Source organism: Hemibagrus wyckioides, linkage group LG11 (assembly GCF_019097595.1).
Source record: "Hemibagrus wyckioides isolate EC202008001 linkage group LG11, SWU_Hwy_1.0, whole genome shotgun sequence".
Taxonomy (NCBI): Eukaryota; Metazoa; Chordata; class Actinopteri; order Siluriformes; family Bagridae; genus Hemibagrus; species Hemibagrus wyckioides.
Window position 1 is genome coordinate 30,122,429 of NC_080720.1, and position 22,398 is coordinate 30,144,826.

At 38.0% G+C, this 22,398-nt stretch overlaps 1 protein-coding gene across 1 annotated transcript; it reads right to left on the bottom strand.

Moving 5' to 3' along the window:
• Positions 1 to 1,407: 1,407 nt before the first annotated feature.
• Positions 1,408 to 2,666, bottom strand: LOC131361223 (forkhead box protein D1-like). The gene has a single exon (XM_058402203.1). It carries the CDS (start codon positions 2,387 to 2,389, stop codon positions 1,544 to 1,546), a length of 846 nt encoding a protein of 281 aa, XP_058258186.1. The 5' UTR covers positions 2,390 to 2,666; the 3' UTR covers positions 1,408 to 1,543.
• Between the last annotated feature and the right edge of the window lie 19,732 nt (positions 2,667 to 22,398).

A 22,398-nucleotide genomic window follows, 5' to 3' on the forward strand; every position in this document is an offset into this window, starting at 1 on the left:
TGGCCTTGTTTAAGGAGCTGTAGATTAACTCGAAGTAGCCAGACGTAATTACATTTCAGTTTTTAATGTAATTACCATTATTGACATGGACACTTAACCTGGATTAAATAATATGGGTGTAACATCTCGGATTTTTTTTTTATTTGTCCTGCTTTGAAATATCAGCCAGTATAAGACGTCCAAGACATCTTTACTTTTTTTTTTTTTTTGGCCAAATTCTCCTGCCTTTATTTGCACTAAATCCAATATTATTTTCACTAATTATACAGTCAGATCCAATAACATAACGATCACACTGTACTAGCTGTTACTGGCTGCTAAAGCAATAAAGTCTGAGCAAATGAAAATCATTTACTTAAAAAAAAAATATTTATGATTGTATTTGTATTGATTATACTAATTGTACAACCTCTAAAGATTTTTCCTAATTACCCAATCTGTAAGAATCTGTAACATAGCTATCTATAATCTATAACATATTTTATAGCTCATAGATTATAATGCATATCTGTTGTGGTTGAAACTAAGGTGTTAAAAAGATGAAGAAGAAGAAGAAGAAGAAGAAGAAGAAGAAGACGATGATGATGATGATGATGATGATGATGATGATGATGAAGACAAACAACAACAACAACAGCGATTGAAAGCTGTTTATGTTACTATTGTAATCAGTGCCCTTTAAATGTGTTTTAATGTTTCTACCAGTTTTCATTTCAGCCATAAACTCAAATTTTACAAAATGAATATTCAAAAGAAAAACAGAGGAAGCTGTAGTCCTTTATTTAAAAATCAGCAACACTGATGCTGTGTTAAAATATTCACAAAATCGCCCAGAAAAAAAAAAGTTTAAATACTTATAAACGTCGCAATGCGACACAAAGACTAAACAAGGTCCTAAAACAAACAGCGAAACAAACACAGAAATGTTACATTAAAACAAACAAACAATTGTTGTATACAATTATGTTTATTTCCTAAAATATTCCAAATCTAATTTAATTTGTTTTTAAAGGACCAGGCACTTCACTGTCCATATGAAATAAAAAGGAAAGGAAAAATTTTTAAGGTCATTTCACAGGTGTCCGTTTTATTCATATTGTTTTTAAATTGTTGTTTGATTGTCTTATTTTAGCACCTTATGTATTTTATTGTTCTTAGCCCTTATTCTATATTTTAAAAAATATATATATATATAGAATATTTAGATATACCTTAGCGAAAATCGTATCGAAAATCGAAAATCTGAAAAGGATATGTTTAAGAATATTCGAGGAAGTGTAGTCCATAATAATAAACACTTTCCTGGTTTCCCGATAAAACTCATTCTTGTGGGAAAAACAAAAAATAAAGTCCATAATGAATTAAAAAAAAGCTTTAAAAAAAAAAAGACTTTTACCATGACCTGTCTTTGATAATTCCACAAGTGTCGGGTTTACTAATGTCGCTTCTGTATTCATAACCATGTGGGGGGTTTTTTTTGGTCAGGTCCTCACATACAGACTACACAAATGAAGATTAGATAACACACAATGTCATAAATATGTTACAGTGCAGTGTCACCGAATCGCTGTAAAAGTTTGGTGGTGAGCGCAGTGTTGTGCAGAGCCTGCAGTTTGTGATATTCCTGCTGCAGAGTGTAGAAACTCGGCGGAAGAGGTGGAAATGCAGCCGGACTTGCGAGCTGGGCGTCGGGGAAAGGACCGGAGCGTGATGGATGCGGGAGGTAGCCTTTCAGAAGAGTGGACAGAGCAGGTAAAAGACTTCCGACAGGTGAGACAAGAGCTGGGGGTGGAGGAGGAGGAGGAGGTGGACGATGAGGAGGTGAACGCTCGAGGTACAGATCCAAAGCCGGGAGCGGTAAAGCCGAAGCGTAAGATCCGAGCGGGAATCCCGGAAGCGGTGTTTCCGCATCCTTACTGAAGCAGCGGTGTCGCTTGAAGCGCTTCCTGCGGCGCAGAAAACTACCGTTTTCGAACATGTCAGAGGACATGGGGTCCAGGGTCCAGTAGTTGCCTTTCCCGGGATTGCCGGGTTCACGTGGCATTTTCACGAAGCAGTCATTAAGCGACAGGTTGTGCCGGATGGAGTTCTGCCACGCCGGGAACTTCTCTCGGTAGTAGGCAAAGCGGCGGCTGATGAACTCGCAGATCTCGCTGAGGGTCAGCCGCTTGCGTGGGCTCTGCAGGATGGCCATGGTAATGAGCGCGATGTAGGAGTACGGCGGTTTTACGCACGCGACACGGGCTCCGTCGCTGCGCTTCGACTCGTCCTCGGGGTCCTTCTCCTTGATCCTGCAGTCACTTCTTGACGTTTGAACTTGAGCATCTTTATCCTGCTCTCCAACAACGTCGATGTCGGGCTCCTCCATAGAGCTTTTATCCAAAATCATAATCCCACAATAAAAGAGGAAAAGCTCGCGCCCTAGAGCTGGATCACGAACTCACATCCGAGCTGCGCTAATGATCTTATCCGTGCACAAAAAATTAAATAAAAAATGTAAAAAAAAAAAAATAAAAAAATAAACACGCCTTGCTTTAATTCCCATCGAAGAAAGAGTGCGCTCCCGTCGCGTCTTTCATGTTTCACAAAGATAAATGTTTATTTTGATTGTGATAAAAATCGCAAGAGGAGGGGCATTTCTTTGAGTCCTGTAGGTGAAAGCACCGAGAAAGAAAGGAAAAACATCCTCAAGATTTTTTCCTTCTTGTAACTCTATCCATTAGTAGATGAGAAGGAGGTGATGTCATTTTTTTTTTTTCAGGAGAGACCAGACTTCATATCAAAAATAGGCAGCACCAAAACACGAAGGCCACTGGATTTTAAACAACAGGATTTTTAAAGATGAATCTATTATTTCTACATAATAAAATAGTAGGAAAAGTAGTTTTTCTATACTGTGATATTTATTATTAAATCCACAAAAAACATGCAATAAAATTAGATACAAATCGTAATACAAAGCTTGGCCTCTTTATTCACATTTACGGTTCTTAAAATAATTTTCTTTCTTTTTCTTTTCTTTTCTTTTCTTTTCTTTTCTTTTCTTTTCTTTTCTTTTCTTTTCTTTTCTTTTCTTTTCTTTATTATGGACAAAACACTTTCCATAATAAAACGTAACACTTTCCAGGTTTTTTTTTATTATTATTATTTTTGTCCCTAGTGCAAGGGCCCTAATATTTTAATAATGCTTCAAATAAGCATATACACTTCTAAAATATTCTTTTATTATTATTGTATTGATGCATCATGTTAGATGTTTAAAACACTTCCATAAGTTATAGACCTCATGTAGCTAAATTATCCTTTAAAGTTTTCTATATTAGAAGACAAAAAAAAAGCTTTTCAGTCATTTCTTCTTGTATTACAAGCTCCTCTGCTACCTGATCGACCAACATGATAAGACAAGGACATCATTTACCTTAGTGTGAAATAATTATCGTCAGTGATTGTGCCGATTTTCTGCAATACTGTTACATAATAATATTATCGGCACACACGTTACATCTAAATAAATAGCACATTTTTATTTAAATCTCACGTTTTGTTACGTTTGACTGCAAAAAGCCTCTCCCTCATTGTCCTTCCTCCCTACATCTAAAAATATACTATCGCTTTTCTTTAACAAGTGCAAAAAATTACCACACATTCCTATTACTATATGTAACAGCAGACTAATAACAGTGCCCATGCTGACCCCTGTCCACTACTAAAGTGCCTAAAATTGCATCATAACATGACCATGGAGCAGTTGAATAAGGTGGCCTGGTTTGATGGATGACATTTTCTTTAACATCATGTAGAGGTCTAGGTGTGTGTGCATCGCTTACCAGGGGAATAGAAGGTACTAGGATGCACTATGGGACGAAGGTATGCCAGCAGAGGCAGAGTGATGCTCTAGGAAATGTTCCTTAGATCTTGGCATTCATGTGGATGTTACATTGACACATACCATCTACCTAAACATTGTTGCAGACCAAGTACACCTTGTTTAGGTATGTGGTACTTGTCAAAGTAACATCCATATGAACAGTGTAACAGTATTCCATAATAGCAGTAGCCTTTTATTAGCATGATAACATTATCTCCCACACTGCACAGGTTGTTCAGGAATGTTCTAAGGAACATGGTATCGTTCTCAAGGTGTTGATTTGGCAAGTTCCCCAATTCTCAACCCGATTGAGCATCAAGTCAGATCTATGGAGGTCTCGCATCACAACTTACAGGACCTATAGCCTCTGCTTCAAACTTCTTGGTGCCAGATACCACAACACACCTTCAGAGCTGTTTTGTGCAATCCAAGCCTCGACAGGTCAGAGAGGTTTTGGCTGTAAAGTGAACACAATACTAGACAGGTGGATTTAATAATTTTATGGCTGCTTGGTGTATATATGACTTCTTAAATATTTGAAAAATCTAACAAAAACAGCTTGGAAAGCAAAAGTAATTGCAGACTGGTGCAAGAAGCATACCCTTCTGTAGGTTTAAATGGTACAGAATTTAAAATATTATATTAAAACACAAATCATTTATCGAGCTGGAAATGAACAGATGAATTTCTAAATGGATTTTTATGAGCATTTCCACAAAAAATCTGAAATTCAAGAAAAACCTTTGTATCCTACTTGTGCTCCTGAGTATGTGTAAATTTATGTATAAGAAGACTACAAAACGTAAACCTAATGGTCTTCAAAATATAGACTATAATTTGCCTGGGTTACTGCACTTGATACTGTACTCCCGTGAGGCACAGGATTCTCCACATTCTGCAGAGCGAGCATCTTTTAAATAAATTGTAAGACACTTCCATCTAGTGTTAGAAGTTAGAAGGCAGAATTCCACCTCTGATCTGATGCATTCCTAACAGTTGTTACAGTATTCTGTACACATCATATAAAGGTAATTATGAACTAGTGAATTGTGAATAGACCCAGAAAGGATCTTCAGTTTGTTTTATATAATTATATGAGTATTCAATTCTACAGATTAAGAAAATATATATATATATATATATATATATATATATATTTAACCTTTAGAGAGTCTATATATTTAACTCAGCAACTGGCCAAATAACACAAGCACATAGTTGATTATTTTCCTATCACAGCAAGTATTTTCTTTCTATTTTTATTTTTTATTTTTACAGCAATTGCCCAATTAATCAGTGTAAAACTTTCCATTATATAGTATATTTTTGACAACACCTTAACATCACACTTTTTTGTACACTATTGCTGAGTCAACAAATTCCCACAGTCACACTCCAAAATTTAGTGGAAAAGCCTTACCAGAAGATTAGACGATATTTTAACAGCAAAATGAGGCAAAAATCTGGAATGAGATATTAGTCATTAATATGTAGATCATCTAATGCCATAAAGTTAATCCAATAATATTTTTTATTCATTCAACAAATCATTATCTATATAGTCTGTCTTAATAATGTCTGCCTTTGTCTTCATGCTCCATAGCTTTTTAACTCCATATGTATTCAAAAGTAAAAGCTGCTAAAAAGACTTTATTGAGAATTTTTCTACAGGTTCAGATTTTGTACTACTGGTGTTGCTGAATACTTGATCGAAAAAACAAAACAGTAATTATAAGGAGAGCCTCTTTTAGATCATGCAAGTTCGTGTCCCGGTAATCAAGACGGTTCTGTAGTGGGAGACACTTTGACATACGTGTTCACTGCATGAAACCGATTGCCAGGTTATCTAGGAGATAAAGAACATTTAGCAATCCGTGCAGGTCCCTACTCACCACATTATATATAATAATTAACATGCTTTAAGTTGTAGCAGTAGTTGTTGGTGAGCTAGAGGGGTATTAATAATAACATGGGATATCTGAGTCCTGTTATCTGATTCTATTTATGACATTTCCCCCCTACCTTTCTTTCTCAGTAAGCTGAGCATGTACACTATATTGCCAAAAGTATTCGCTAACCTGCCTTGACTCGCATATGAACTTAAGTGACATCCCGTTCCTAATCCATAGGGTTCAATATGACGTCGGTCCACCCTTTGCAGCTATAACAGCTTCAACTCTTCTGGGAAGGCTGTCCACAAGGTTTAGGAGTGTGTTTATGGGAATTTTTGACCATTCTTCCAGAAGCGCATTTGTGAGGTCACACACTGATGTTGGACGAGAAGGCCTGGCTCTCAGTCTCCGCTCTAATTCATCCCAAAGGTGTTCTATCGGGTTGAGGTCAGGACTCTGTGCAGGTCAGTCAAGTTCATCCACACCAGACTCTGTCATCCATGTCTTTATGGACCTTGCTTTGTGCACTGGTGCACAGTCATGTTGGAAGAGGAAGCGGCCAGCTCCAAACTGTTCCCACAAAGTTGGGAGCATGGAATTGTCCAAAATGTCTTGGTATGCTGAAGCATTCAGAGTTCCTTTCACTGGAACTAAGGGGCCAAGCCCAGCTCCTGAAAAACAACCCCACACCATAATCCCCCCTCCACCAAACTTTACACTTGCCACAATGCAGTCAGACAAGTACCGTTCTCCTGGCAACCGCCAAACCCAGACTCGTCCATCAGATTGCCAGATGGAGAAGCGTGATTTGTCACTCCAGAGAACGCGTCTCCACTGCTCTAGAGTCTGGTGGCGGCGTGCTTTACACCACTGCATCCGACGCTTTGCATTGCACTTGGTGATGTATGGCTTGGATGCAGCTGCTCGGCCATGGAAACCCATTCCATTAAGCTCTCTGCGCACTGTTCTTGAGATAATCTGAAGACCACATGAAGTTTGGAGGTCTGTAGCGATTGACTCTGCAGAAAGTTGGCGACCTCTTCACACTATGTGCCTCAGCATCCGCTGACCCCGCTCCGTCAGTTTACGTGGCCTACCACTTCGTGGCTGAGTTGCTGTCGTTTCCAAACACTTCCATGTTCTTATAATACAGCTGACAGTTGACTGTGGAATATTTAGGAGCGAGGAAATTTCACGACTGGATTTGTTGCACAGGTGGCATCCTATCACAGTTCCACGCTGGAATTCACTGAGCTCCTGAGAGCGACCCATTCTTTCACAAATGTTTGTAAAAACAGTCTCCATGCCTCGGTGCTTGATTTTATACACCTGTGGCCATGGAAGTGATTGGAACACCTGATTCTGATTATTTGGATGGGTGAGCGAATACTTTTGGCAATATAGTGTATGTGTGGCCATGAAAAGAGCAAAACCAAAGCTGAGCTGAAAGTGGCAAGTGAACCAGAAAGTAAGAGATTGTTTACTGGGGCAAGCGCACAAAAAAATCCTTTGTGATCTCTGATCCCAAATCTCCTATGTATTCTATGTTATGTACAGCAGAGATTGTTACACTTAGGGGTTTAATTAAATATTTAATTTTTATCAATTTTTTACTGCTTCAAGACCTGCTGTGCTGCTTTTATATCAGCTGCAATGATCTTAAAGAAAATTAATAAGAGACATACGGATAAAAGAATAGAGTTGACCACTGGAACAGGCATCATAAATATCTTGGCGGTGTTCAATCTTGGGAGGATATTTGCCAACTTGATGAAAGGGACAGCGGTAACATTTCAAAGCAGAACCTGTAAAAGAGTGGAGACTAAATTCCACAATGAAGTAATCACATTAAAATTTATTTAAACAAAATGTTCTCAATGTTTTCAATTTCTCCGGTTTGCATTTCCGGATTTGAAGCTAACCCGTGTCCCCCTTTAAAGACAAGGATTATACTTCTCTCTTTCTTGCTGCCTGGCATTATCTTAGAAATGTAAAGCAGAATTTTGAACAGAAAAACTGAACAGAACACCGGTCAACACTTACCAGTCATCAGCATCAAGGCAAAAACTATAAACATCATCTTCATTTTGTAACCTAAAGAGTGATTTCAAAAACAATTTATGAAAATGATCTTCAATTGATTGCAGAAATACCAAGTGACCAATTCTGAACATTACAGAATAATGGCACATAAAATATGCGTATGACATTCTATTAGATCTTACATTCAGTGTTCATCAGTTCTGAGTCTCACTAGTTTATCCCTCCTCCTTAAAACGAGTCTTCTTAGGAAACATCCCACCTTCCTAGTTCTAAAAGGTGCTAAGGACATTCACCTGTCAATCAAGTAGAGAATAGAGGATTTCACAATAATGTACAAAACAATTCTACCTCCCATCTAATAAAATACAAGTTAACAAGAACAAACCTTTCCTTCAAAAGAAAGTGACATTTTGCTGTAAGAGCTCATTGTTACCTTACAGATAAGCAAGAAAAGAAAAGATGTGCAGCACTAGCACAAGGTTACTCAGTACAGGTGAATACAGCATGCTCCTGCTTTAATCTTACAGTATTGCAGATGTGTTGCATTTTCTGGTTCAGAATGTTCTACATGTATATTTACTTCACTTCAATTATTCTTTATTTACAACATTACTGAAAATTCCTCGATCTTGAATAGTGATGGGAACCACAAGAAGTTGAAATACAACAAACTGGTTTTACTGTAATAATTCTGTAGGTTTGATTTTTCAGTGGTCTCAGGCCTCAGCACAGGACCACCCTTTATTTTGGGAGTCATCAAGAGTGAGTTTTGTGAATGTGTCCATCCTCATCCACACACTTGTTTATAATTGGATATGTGGCTGTGTTTAGAATGAACCACTCACATTCAATCTCGTGTTCAAAAGTATTTACCATACAGCTGTCATCAATGAAATGATTCTTTTTAACTCCAAATAAAGATATCACTTTCTGTCAGATTGTCTTCACATTTGTATGTTAATATTATCCATTGCAATGTATAAGATCATCTAATGCCATAAAGTTAATCCAATAATTCTACAAATAATAGATTAAATCTACTTTTATCCTCTACATTGTCCCTCCAGTCAAAAATATAGTCAAGAATAAAAGATGCTGAAAAGACTTTATTAAGAATTTTTCATCAGTTTTAGATTTTGTTTGAGTAAAACAGACTCAGATAGATTGAAGAGAATACGCAATACTTCTGATGACGCTAAATACGTGATTCAAAAGAAAATGAAAACAAAACAGTAATCATGAGGAGATCATCTTTTAGATCAAGCATGTTCATGGTTCAACTGCAGAAGTCGGTTTGACAGCATTTAACATTCCGGTTTTTACGCGCGGACTGTAGTTCGAGGCACCTTGACATTGGCACGCACTCCTTGAAATAGCGTGGTACATGCTCTGTGGAGAAACAAACCATTTAGCAATCAGTGTAAGTCACTATTAACATCCTTATGCCATATAGTTGACCAAGTAAGTCTACAAGTAATAGACTAAGTCTCATTTCTATCTTCATGCTCCACAGCCTTCAGTCAAAACTACAGTCAAGTTTCTCTCTACTTCTCTTTCTCAGTGAGCTGAGCATGAGTGTGTCATAGCCCTGAACAGCTGAGCAGGAAGTGGCAAGTGATTGACTACCATGGGAACAAACCCAAATAAAGTTCTATTATCCTGAATCTTCCATGTTTTCTAAGTGGTGTACTGCAGAGATTGTTACATTTACTGTAGGGTTTTATTTCAATGTCAAAGTCTATGAAGTCTTAAAATATGCTACTTCTTAAATAAAGGTTGGAATGATCGTAAGTACGGGTAACATACTGTGAGGCTGGAAGACTTCACCACTGGAACAGGCATCCTCCCCAGCTTTGCAGTCTACGTCCTTGGGAATACATTTGCCAAATTTATTCGGGGAACAGCTGTAACATTTCAAAGCAGAACCTGGAACAGAGTGAAGACCAAAATCCACAATCAAATTAAAGCTCCAAGTGTATTAAAGTCAATACGTATCGACACTTACCGCCCATCAGCATCAAGGCAAGAACCAGAGTCAAGAACAGAATCTTCATCTTCATTTTCAATCTAAAGAGAAATGTTGAACTTCATTTCAGTAAATTACTTTTGATTAATTGTAGAAATCTTTGGCCTTCATATAAAACTATAGATATAAATTATAAAGTGTAAAGTATGATATTCTGTAAAATCTTACCTTTAGTATAAGAAAGAGCAGTCCAGGAGAAGGAGTCTCTGAGCTCGGAGTGTTCACCAGTTCTGAGTCCCACTTACACTATATTGCCAAAAGTATTCGCTCACCCAACCATATAATCAGAATCAGGTGTTCCAATCACTTCCATGGCCACAGGTGTATAAAATCAAGCACCTAGGCATGCAGACTGTTTTTACAAACATTTGTGAAAGAATGGGTCGCTCTCAGGAGCTCAGTGAATTCCAGCGTGGAACTGTGATAGGATGCCACCTGTGCAACAAATCCAGTCGTGAAATTTCCTCACTCCTAAATATTCCACAGTCAACTGTCAGCTGTATTATAAGAACATGGAAGTGTTTGGGAACGACAGCAACTCAGCCACGAAGTGGTAGGCCACGTAAACTGACGGAGCGGGGTCAGCGGATGCTGAGGCACATAGTGCGAAGAGGTCGCCAACTTTCTGCAGAGTCAATCGCTACAGACCTCCAAACTTCATGTGGCCTTCAGATTAGCTCAAGAACAGTGCGCAGAGAGCTTCATGGAATGGGTTTCCATGGCCGAGCAGCTGCATCCAAGCCATACATCACCAAGTGCAATGCAAAGCGTCGGATGCACTGGTGTAAAGCACGCCGCCACTGGACTCTAGAGCAGTGGAGACGCGTTCTCTGGAGTGACGAATCGCGCTTCTCCATCTGGCAATCTGATGGACGAGTCTGGGTTTGGCGGTTGCCAGGAGAACGGTACTTGTCTGACTGCATTGTGCCAAGTGTAAAGTTTGGTGGAGGGGGGATTATGGTGTGGGGTTGTTTTTCAGGAGCTGGGCTTGGCCCCTTAGTTCCAGTGAAAGGAACTCTGAATGCTTCAGCATACCAAGACATTTTGGACAATTCCATGCTCCCAACTTTGTGGGAACAGTTTGGAGCTGGCCCCTTCCTCTTCCAACATGACTGTGCACCAGTGACCAAAGCAAGGTCCATAAAGACATGGATGACAGAGTCTGGTGTGGATGAACTTGACTGGCCTGCACAGAGTCCTGACCTCAACCCGATAGAACACCTTTGGGATGAATTAGAGCGGAGACTGAGAGCCAGGCCTTCTCGTCCAACATCAGTGTGTGACCTCACAAATGCGCTTCTGGAAGAATGGTCAAAAATTCCCATAAACACACTCCTAAACCTTGTGGACAGCCTTCCCAGAAGAGTTGAAGCTGTTATAGCTGCAAAGGGTGGACCGACGTCATATTGAACCTTATGGATTAGGAACGGGATGTCACTTAAGTTCATATGCGAGTCAAGGCAGGTGAGCGAATACTTTTGGCAATATAGTGTATTTATCTCTCCTCATTTAAATAAATCTGACATATAAGTTCCCTCCCTCTTGGAATACAGGATTTAACAATAAGTTACAAAACAAAATCCTAATGCAACAGTAAATCATTTGATTTCTTGTTACAAAAAGATATTCTCCCTGCCCTCTACCTAACCCTAACCCTGGGTCATTTTAAAATATATCTCTTGTCCATTCTCAGTTCGATTGCTGTACTAGCTGCATTGCTTACGTCTGGAAAAAGGTTAAAATAATTATAGTTAAATAAGTGGAAAAAGAATATTTTTTAAATATTTAGTGACCACTAACTGAATTACAGTAAGAAAGTCAGTAATTATAGTTTCCCTTGTAAATAATAGTGTATTATTGTAGAAAATGACGTGACAGAGTAGGATGCTGTATTTGATAATTATAGCACTATACTGTAAACGTATGTAGGCCTGTGTAAATATAGTAGCTTGAGTCTCATCGCTTGGTGGTGCTCACTGCTGCTGGGTGTGGCTCCACATGGACAGCCTAGAGACTCATGGGACTGCTGTGAATTGAAGCACTAACAGTGGTGTAGTGGTCCCTGGAGAAGTGGGTACAGTATACTCTTAATTTATGCCCCCAATTTTTTTTTTAAAGTGATTCAGCAAATAGCAGTGACTGACTTGTAAGACTAGTCTTGCATAATTAGTTCACCCAAAATGAGCAGTATTTGCACATTTTCACTTAACTTCTATTGACTGACTTCACAGAGTAAGGATAATTATAAAATTAATATTAGCCACTGAAGAGGTGCAGATTTTTGCAATCAATACACAAACTATAGAAAGAGACAACGGCATAATGAGGAATTTTGAGTGAACTATTCCTTATTCCATCCACACATGAAAACTGTTTTCTCACCTTGCAAGTCTGCACCAGTAGACTACATGCAAGGGGCATTTTGCAAATATTACTGGTCCTACACAGGCCTAATCCATGAATATAAGATATATTCAAGATAAGGCAAATATGGTGTTTCAGGCAGAGATTAGTTTATTTTAACAAGCATTAGAATATTATCATAATTCAATGAAATCAACAGTATATTTAAAACAATATTTAAAATATAACAATATTTAGTTAATGAAGAAAAAAATATATATTCATTTTACAACATATTCATGAAAATCACAGTGATATATACTCTCTTTAGTTAACCCAATGCAGGGTGAGATTCAGGAAGATTTCATATTTTTGGCTCAGTGTGATTGTGTGAGTGAATGAGTGTGTGAGTGTGTGTGTGTGTGTGTGCCCTGCGATGGGTTGGCACTCCGTCCAGGGTGTATCCTGCCTTGGTGCCCGATGACTCCTGAGATAGGCACAGTCTCCCCGTGACCTGAGTATAGATCGGATAAGCGGTACAGACAATGAAATGAAAAATTTTTGGCTCAAGGGACTTAACTTCAGGTAGGTAAGTAGAGCGATACTTGATTTTGATACTGATTGACAGTGATTTTGAACACAAGATTTATTGTCAGTGCAGGTTTTTAAACCTGTCAACAGTACCCCTGTACTACAGCGTATTCCAGACAGATTTGCTCTCTGCAGGGGTTTTCACACTGCATTGTCTAGAACACACAGAAGAGGCAGCACAGTGGCTCTTCCACCAGGTCCTTGTATACTTTCTAGGATCAAACTTGGAAGTAGAAGGTCCATTGATGTTTATCATCATTAAGTTTGATATATTTGAGACTAGTAGGACAGCCCTTTTGTCTGTGCTTATGTTGTTCATAAGGCTAAATTTCCTCTCACACTCTGCTGTGCTGACAGGGTTTTCATACAGTTAATGAGCGGTTTTAGGTTATTGGGCTCACTGTTGAGCTCAATTGGTCTGTGCACAATTTAAATCACTTGCACCGTCGCTTAACTTGTTCGTCACCATGGTGGATGCTGTGGTTTGATGGCCATTTACTCTGATCAAGGATGCTGAGGTCCTTTATGGTTTCATCTTCGAAAGACAAGCGTTGCTCAAGATTGTTCACAAGGCTTTAGAAGAACTGGCCTGGATTGATAGACTTGAGCTTTATATTTCTTTTCAAAGCTATAGATTGATACACCCCACTCTCTTTTGCTTCTAAAGCCTCACCATATTTCTTACCTGGACTCTCTCTAAATGAATGTATCACTCAGATTGTGCATTTCAGCAGATGCTCTGCTCTGAGGAGAGTTACAAAACAAGCCTGAAGCTCCTGTGACAGGACACTTAGTTCATGGATTGTGTCATACATAAGGCCAAGGTCACAAAGTAATTCAGGACTTTGGACACGGTCCAATAAACCTCTGTACATGTGGTTCTCTTTGTTGGACCTCCTCTCATCAGAACAAGCATTCTTAAAGTGCTCCACAAGAGCTCCCAGTGATGTCCAAACAGCATGAACAGTCCGAATGCTACTGGCCACCCAGCGTACATCCAAGACTCTGCCAAAGTGAGCCTACTTCAGCTACTGCCTCTTTGAGTTCATGCTTTTGTTTGACATGCTATACAGAGAATATAGCTTGTGCATAAATGCTTTAAAGTGATTGGCAAAGTTTACCTCATCATCTGCATCTGACACAGCTAGTTCAAGCCTATGGTTCATACAGTGCCATACAAAAAGCTTTGGGAATCTCAAGATCCACCTGGTTGCTACTCCTGACTTTTTTCCTAACATGACGCTGGCACCATCAGTCACAAATGCTACCCAGTTTTTAACAAGCTCAAGGAATATGAATTCAGGGCTTTCTTCTTCTTGAACCGATGCTTTAACTGAAACTGTCATGACAGCTTTGTGACTTAAAGAAGAGGCCTTGTCAGTTATGACGGCTAACTTACTTGATGATGCTATTATGCTACTGACAATTTTGCTCTGCATTTTATTGGCAACACGTTTGATTATTTGTGTACCACTGTAACGTGAATAAAGTATTGGGCCCATTTTTATACCATTCAATTCCTGCAGCTCAATGAGGCTCTAATGGTCAGAAGAGGGTCTGTTATTTTTGGCCAAATGGTAGGCTGTTCGAAACACAGCTTCATGTAGGACTCAGTCATAGCCGCCGCTGCATTCTCAATAACTGCTTCTTTCTGTTGTTCTGCCATCTTCACAGTTGGGTGTGTGCCTTTGACAAAGCATGTTTCCTCACCTTATTTCTCAAGACAGACGTGTCTCTCTCTACTTCCCTGGCCAGATCCTTGAATTTCAAAGGTCATCCATTCTCTTGAGAGAGATACAGCTTGCTCCTTGATGATCCCAAGGGAGTTCACACTGTTACAGACCAGACACCCTGTAAAGCATAAACAAACGTAATGTAACTACTGTATTCATATTTGTATGCATGTACTGTGTAGTGTCCATTTCTCACACATACAGTACAGACAAGTACACAAACACACACCGTATATTTCTCTGCCCACTGTTTTAGAAGGTGCCAAAACTAACAATCTACCTAAACTTACCCAATTTTTTGTTTTTGTATCCTAACCAGGGGTTCAAAAAAAAACCCAACACCAACAACATGAGTGATTGAATAATGGGCTATAAATGTAAAAACAGAAACAATTACCACAAGCTAAACATCAGTGAATTTAGTTCATTAAATTTCAGTGAAGAATTTCAAACAGCCTCACTCACAAGCTGACTGGAACCTACATGTAGCTGTCATAATGAAAGTAATTGAGATGCATATTATATTGAAAGCAAAAAATAATAATATTATAATAATATTTGCATTTATTCACAATTTAATTGGGTTAGGTACTCATGTGATTCATGATTTTTGCATCAGAGGGGATTTAGAAGTGGGTATACGCAAAGCCGACTGATAAAGAAGTAGGCCTACGCCGTATACCTGCGTATACCCTGCACTACACCACTGACCACTAGGAAACATTGGAGCCAGCTTTGAACTGCTGTTGCAGCGGTCAGTTTTGCACTTGGGTCTCCATCTTTGAACAAGGACATTATTTTTAATCACACTCTCCAGTGTCACCCAAATGAGGATGGGTTACATATAAATTTACATTTAAACTTTATAATTTCTATAATAAATTTTAAAATTTTCTGAGACAATGTTCAGTGTTAAAAGTGCTATACAAATAAAACTTAACTGTATTTAAATGATTCGTATTACAACAAAATAAAGATCTGTTTCTGTCTGATTTTTACGTCACCTTAGTTGCATCTGACTGCCAATGTCATGGTCCGCAAAGACTTCACAAAGCATGGATCAGGTGTTCACAAACTTTTGGTCATATGGTCATAATTTTTTCATGCTTGTACAGACTAAGACGTGTTTTATCTTAATGCTCCACAGTCTTGTACCTCCAGTCAAAAATATATTCAAGAATAAAAGAAGGCTTTATTAAGAATTTTTCATCAGATTTAGATTCTGTAAAACAGACTCAGAAAGACTGAAGAGAATATACTTCTGATGTAGCTAAATACATGATTAAAAAGCAACAAAAAAACAGTAATCATGAGGAGATCATCTTTTGGATCAAGCATGTTCATGGTTTTGCATCTCAATTGCACAAGTCGGTCTGACAGCATTTAACATTCCGGTGTTTACGTATGGCCTGTAGTTTGAGGCACTCGGACATTGGCATGCACTCCCTGAAATAGCGTGGTACATGCTCTGTGGAAAAACAAACCATTTGGCAATCAGTGTAAGTCACATCCTTATGCAATGAAGTTGATCCAGTAAGTGTACAAGTAACAGACTAAGTCTATTCAGTCTATACAGTCAAGAATATAAGATACTGAAAAGACTTTATTAGGCATTTTTCTTTAGTTTCAGATTTGTTGTCGATGAGCTAGAAGGGTATTGATAATGTGGGATATCTGAGTCATGTTATCTCGTGCTATTCATGAAATATTTCTCTCTACTTCTCTTTCTCAGTGAGAAAGTCAAAGCTAAACAGGAAGTGGCAAGTGAGCTAGAAAGCTGCAAATTTATTTATTTATTTAAAAACAATAAAAGATTGTAATATACTAATTACAGTACTGATTGTCGACTGTAACATGGGTTACATTTAGGGTTTTATTTAAATGTCTTTTAAAATATGCTGCTTCTTAAAGGATGTAATGATCATAAGTAAAGGTAACATACTGTTAGTTTTAAAGAGTTCACCACTGGAACAGGCATCCCGCCCAGCTTTGCATTCTTCATCCTTGGGAGTACATTGGCGAAACCTATGCATTGGACAGCTGTAACATTTCAAAGCAGAACCTGGAACAGAGTGAAGACCAAAATCCACAATCAAATTAAAGCTCCAAGTGTATTAAAGTCAATACCTGTCGACACTTACCGCCCATCAGCATCAAGGCAAGAACCTTCATCTTCATTTTTCAGTCTAAAGAGAAATGTTGAACTTCATTTCAGTAAATTACTTTTGATTAATTGCAGAAATGCTCAGTGAGCAGCTTTCACCTTTATATATAAACTATAAAACTAGATTTAAAAGAAACTAAAAAATGTAAATTATTGATATTTTTATAAGCATGTTGGAAAAGTGCAAAAAGATATTATTCTCTAGGAGTATGATATTCTGTAAAATCTTACCTTTAGTATAAGAAAGAGCAGTCCAGGAGAAGGAGTCTCTGATCTCGGAGTGTTCACCAGTTCTGAGTCCCACTTATTTATCTCTCCTCATTTAAATAAATCTGACGTATAAGTTCCCTCCCTCCTGGAATACAGGATTTTACAATAAGTTACAAAACAATTCCTAATGCAACAGTAAATCATTTGATTGCAGTAGTTGTCCTGTGAAAATCTAGTAAGTGGCTGGCAAATCAACCGCCAGTATTTTACTATAAATTTACAGCATAAATTTAACAGTGTCCTGTGCTTCTGACGTTACCAAGGCTGGCTTAAGTCTCCTCGCTTGGTAGAACATTTTAAAACATATTTTGTCCATTCTCAGAACAATACTTGTACTGTCTGTTCACATTTGGAAAAGCGTTAAAATTACATAGTGTATCGTTAATTTTTAACTGTAAATTTCCATTTCCTATTGCCACTAATGTTTTGAAAAATAAGGAAGAAAATGATGATTCATTATTTAAAGACCAGTAGTTTAATTACAGTCTGAAAATCAGTAATTAGAGTATTCCCCTGTAAAAAAATATGCAACGTATTGTATAATTTTTCAAACAAACAGACTTCTTTCCTAAAACGTACTGTAGCTGCCATCACCCGGATCAACCCTCCCTCTACAATTATTTGAGGACAATTTACAACTTATTCTTTGCTACTACTCTGTCCCCTTGCAACTGTTAAGGACTCAGGACCTATCCGTTGATGGTACTCTCTAATACACGTTATACTAAACCTAAATCTTTTGTTGCTACATGCAATACACTGCACCTTATTACATTATTAAATGTGCCTTATATTTCTTTTACATTATGTGCAATATATACATTTCAATAATACATTCAACTAATCAAGGCATTACACTTATGTGCAGTCTGCCATATTTTTTTCAGACTACATTATTTATTCTTAATCCTTCTCTTTTTTAACTTCTTAACTTAATTTAAATTCCTTCATAGTTTTAGGTTTAGATGCTCTTGTTGCTGTCAGAGTTGCAAACTACATTGCATCATACGGTATACAATGACAATAAGTGCCTTACCTTACCTTACCTTACATTATCTTATCTCACCTTATTGCTGTAGAAATGTACATGATGATACAATAGGATACTGTATTTGATAGTCATAGCACAATACTGTAAATGTTGATTATAGTAGTAGTCATTTGAAAATATAGTATGTGGCTGGCAACCAGGCCGCCATTATATTGGCAAAAAGTCTAAGTGGGTTCGTTTCTAAGCCTGTTTTCCAGTGCTTTTGTTCCACAAAAGCTGCACAACAGAGTACTGGAGGAATTGCACCCTGGAATTGTCCGAATGAAAGCAATTGCTCGCAGCTACGTGTGGTGGCCGGGTCTCGACGCTGACATTGAGCTGCAGGTAAAAATGTGTCAGTCATGGCAACAGGTACAGAAAATGCCATGTCACGCATGGGAGTGGCCAAGAAAGCCATGGGAGCATATTCACGTAGACTTTGCAGGACCTTGTGTGGACCATATGTATCTGGTTGTGGTTGATGCACATTCTAATTGGCCTGAGGTGCAGTTAATGACTTCAACAACTGCAGAAAAAACAATCAAAGTCCTGCGGAACCTCTACAGTCATTATGGAGTGCCTGAGGTCCTCATGAGTGATAATGGACCAGTTTGTTGCACAGGAGTTTGCAACTTTCTTGAAGGGCAACAATGTAAAACACATCCGCTCAGCTCCATATCATCCAGCTACCAATGGGCAGGCTGAAAGGTTTGTTCAGTCTCTAAAACAAGCATTGACGGCCTCTAAGGGCTCATCTACTCTACAGAGATGGCTTGATTCGTTCTTGCTAATGTATTGCAACACACCACACCCAACAACAAAGGAGTCTCCCTCCATGTTGCTTTTGGGACGCCAGCTACACACACGTCTGGATGCCCTGAAACCCAGTGTATTAGCTTCTGTGCGATCTTCACAGACTGCCCAGATCCTTCGCCGAGCTTGTCATTCAAGGCCAAGATGGTTTGAAATCGGTGATACAGTGCTGGCTCGAAATTACAGAGAGAGAGAGAGAGATGGACATCAGGTGTGGTGACTGCTCGAAGTGGGCCAATATCTTACACTGTGGATGTAGGAGCTTCTGAGGAATGGAGACGCCATGCAACTCAACTCTTGTCCATTCCCAATGAACCAGTTCAAACGCAGGGGGCACAGCCATCTGATACTAGTGAGGTGCCTGCTCCTGTACAGACCTCTGGAAGTGTCATTCCTTCCACAACATCATGTTTCCAGTGACTCACCAGCAGAGTCCCAGTTAGAACAGGGCATATCTGATATTCCACGTAGAGTCATTAAGCCTCCAAACCATCTGATGTTGTAGGGTAAAAAAAATCTACCTCTAGAATGTATTTCTGAAAATTGTTGAGATTATATTGTTACTTCTGGAGTAAGAGGGGAGGAAATGTTATGTATGGGGTTTGACCTGTTGTTCCCTCAGGTGCCTGTGGGTGGCCCAAATTGTTTTCCCGAAGGTTATGGTATTGACAAACATAACAGTAAGTAGTGATAGTTTGTAATCAATTCTAAACTTAACAGGTAGCAGGGATGATAATATTGAGGTTATATGTTCATGTTTTCTTGACCTCTGCCAGGACTCTGCATTCTGGAATAACTGTAGCTTGTTTATTGTAGATGCAGGACAACCACCTAGTATAGTATAGTAGAGTCCCACAAGTTTATCTCTCCTCCTTTAAATAAATCTGATGTACAAGATCCCACCCTCCTGGTTTTCAAAGGTTTTCATTCACCTGCCAAATAACAAGAAAATACAGGATTTTACAATAATGTACGAAACATATTCTAGTGTAACAACTTGTCATGTGATGTCTTGGTACTCCCATTTTTGTAAAAATCAAATGTTCATGAACAAACAGTATTTGGTATTGCATCACTTTAAAGGAAAGTGATATTTTTTATTACAGTATTGCACTTAATATCTACTGTTTTCACTGATAAGAACAACAGGATGATTAGAAGAAGCAGAAAGTTGCTTGCACTCTGGTTCAGTATGTTCTACACATGTATTTGCTTCACTTCAATTATTCCCACCTTTTTATACCTTTTATATCTTTTGCCCTCACCACAAGCTGACCAATAGTGAGTTTGGTGAATGTATCCATCCTCATCCACACACCTTTTATAATTGGATATGTGGTTGTGTTCAGAATGAACCACTCACATTCAATCTCGTGTCCAAAAGTATTTATCATACAGCAGTCATCAATAAAATGATTCTTATTGTAAGGAACTACTGGGACCATTCACTGCCAGACCACCAGAATGTTATGTCACCTGTTCTTAATTATCCCTAATGTGTTGCCTTAAATATACATTTGTCCTTGTCAAGTTATTGTTTACGGTTCCTTGTGCATCTGTTTTGGTTCTTCCATGTTGAATTTTGTTTTCAGTCATGTTTCCAAGTATTTATGTACTGTTTATTTCTTGTTTTGTTTGTTAGGTCATGTCATTTTTAGTTAAATAAAACAAGAAAGGTTTTTTATTCTACACTTGGTCTGATTTGTTGCGACTTCTGTATCATGACACTTATTTACCCCAAATAAAGATTGTCTTCACATCTTCTAGATCTGACTTCTAAAGCTGTGGTCCACAAAAAGCGTACAAAGCATGGATCAGGTGTTCAAAATCTTTTGGCCACATGGTGTTATTTTCTTTTAGAAACAAACACTAACAGATTAAACAGAATGTAGAAGTGATGTTGAAAAAACAAAAATGGTCCATGATGTTCTACATGTATATTTGCTTCATCTCAATTATTCACACCAGCTTTTTTTCATTACTGAACGTTCCTCAAGCCTTCCTCCTAGTGCTAGAAGCTACAAGAAATTGAAATAAACAAACCGTGATAACGAAAAGACTTTATTAAGAAATTTTCTTCAGTTTCAGAATTTGTTTCAAGAAAAAGAGAGTCAGATATATTACAGAGAACATACTACTGATGTTGCTGAATACATGATTAAAAAACAAAAATCATGAGGAGCTCATCTTTTACATCATGCATGTTCGTGGTTCAGCATCTTAATTGCAGAAGTCCATCTTACAGCATTTGACGTTGCGGTACTCAACATCGTGCTGTAGACTGAGACACTTTAATGAAATCATGCACTGCCTGAAGGCAAATGTTGCATTATCTAATAATTATTAATTGATAATAATAATTATTAATTAATTATAATAATTAATAATTAGATAATTAATAATTATCTATTAACATACAGTTTTGGAAATAGCGTTCACCGCTGAAACAGACAGAATTCTTATCTTGGCATGTTTCAAGCTCGGGTTTACATTTGCCAGATTTATACATGGGACAGCGGTAACATCTCAAAGCAGAACCTGTAATAGAGTGGAGACCAAAATCCACAAGGAAATAATCATGTTAAAGTACTTTTAAACAAAGCTGGCTTTGCAAGTACCGATTGGCATTATCTTGAAGTCAGTGATTGTTGACACTCACCACTGATCAGAATCAAGGCAAGAACCAGAGTCACGAATGGAATCTTTATCTTCATTTTGCCGCCTGATTATTGCAGAAATGTCTAGGGAACAAGTTTAGACATTACATATAAACTATAAAACTACATATAAACAATAAAATTTAAGTGACTGAAATTTTTATAAAAATGTTAACTTATGAAACTTAAAGAAATTGAAAACATATCATTTAATGGCTTCATATGTATGACATACTATAAGATCTTACCTTCAATATTAGAAAAAGCAGTCAAGGAGACTGTTCCAGTTCTGAGTCTCACTAGTTTATCTCTACTTTAAATAGATCTGATGCACAAGTTCCCTCCCTCCTGGTTCTCAAAGGACATTCACCCATCAATCAACTAGAGTTTTATAATGTAACAAATCCAAGTGTAACAATTGGTCTTGGAACAAACAGATATTTGACCTTTCCCCCACAGGTTTTCAGGAACAGGTTTTCAGGAACAAACTGTATTTGATACTGCATCACTTCAAAGGAAAGTTATGTATTTATTACAGTAATAGTATTATTTAATAGCTAGTGTTCACTGAGAACAGTAACAAGCTGGTTAGGAGAAGCAAAAAGTTGCTGTAGTCACACCATTAAATCTCCTCTTCTGCTAAACAATGTCTGAAGTATCAGATTTGTGAAGACACCGTGCTGTAAGAGCTCATTGTCACAGTAAAGATAGGAAAGACAGCACATTAGCATGAACAGCACTAGCAAAATCTTACTCAGTCAGGTTCATACAGGATGCTCCTCCTTTAGGTTTGCAAATGTGTTGCATTTTCTGGTTCAGGAGGTCCTCCATGTATATTTGCATCACTTTAATTTGTACATCTTTTTTCTTCACATTTGAATAGTGCTGGGAACTACAAGAAATTGTAAGAATATGTAGGGTTTTGTTTTTAAGGTCTCAGGCATTTCTTTTGGCCTCACTTCCAGCAA

Bases quoted from the DNA above. Each gene is read 5' to 3' on its own strand.
- LOC131361223 (XM_058402203.1), bottom strand. From the start codon at position 2,389: ATGATTTTGGATAAAAGCTCTATGGAGGAGCCCGACATCGACGTTGTT.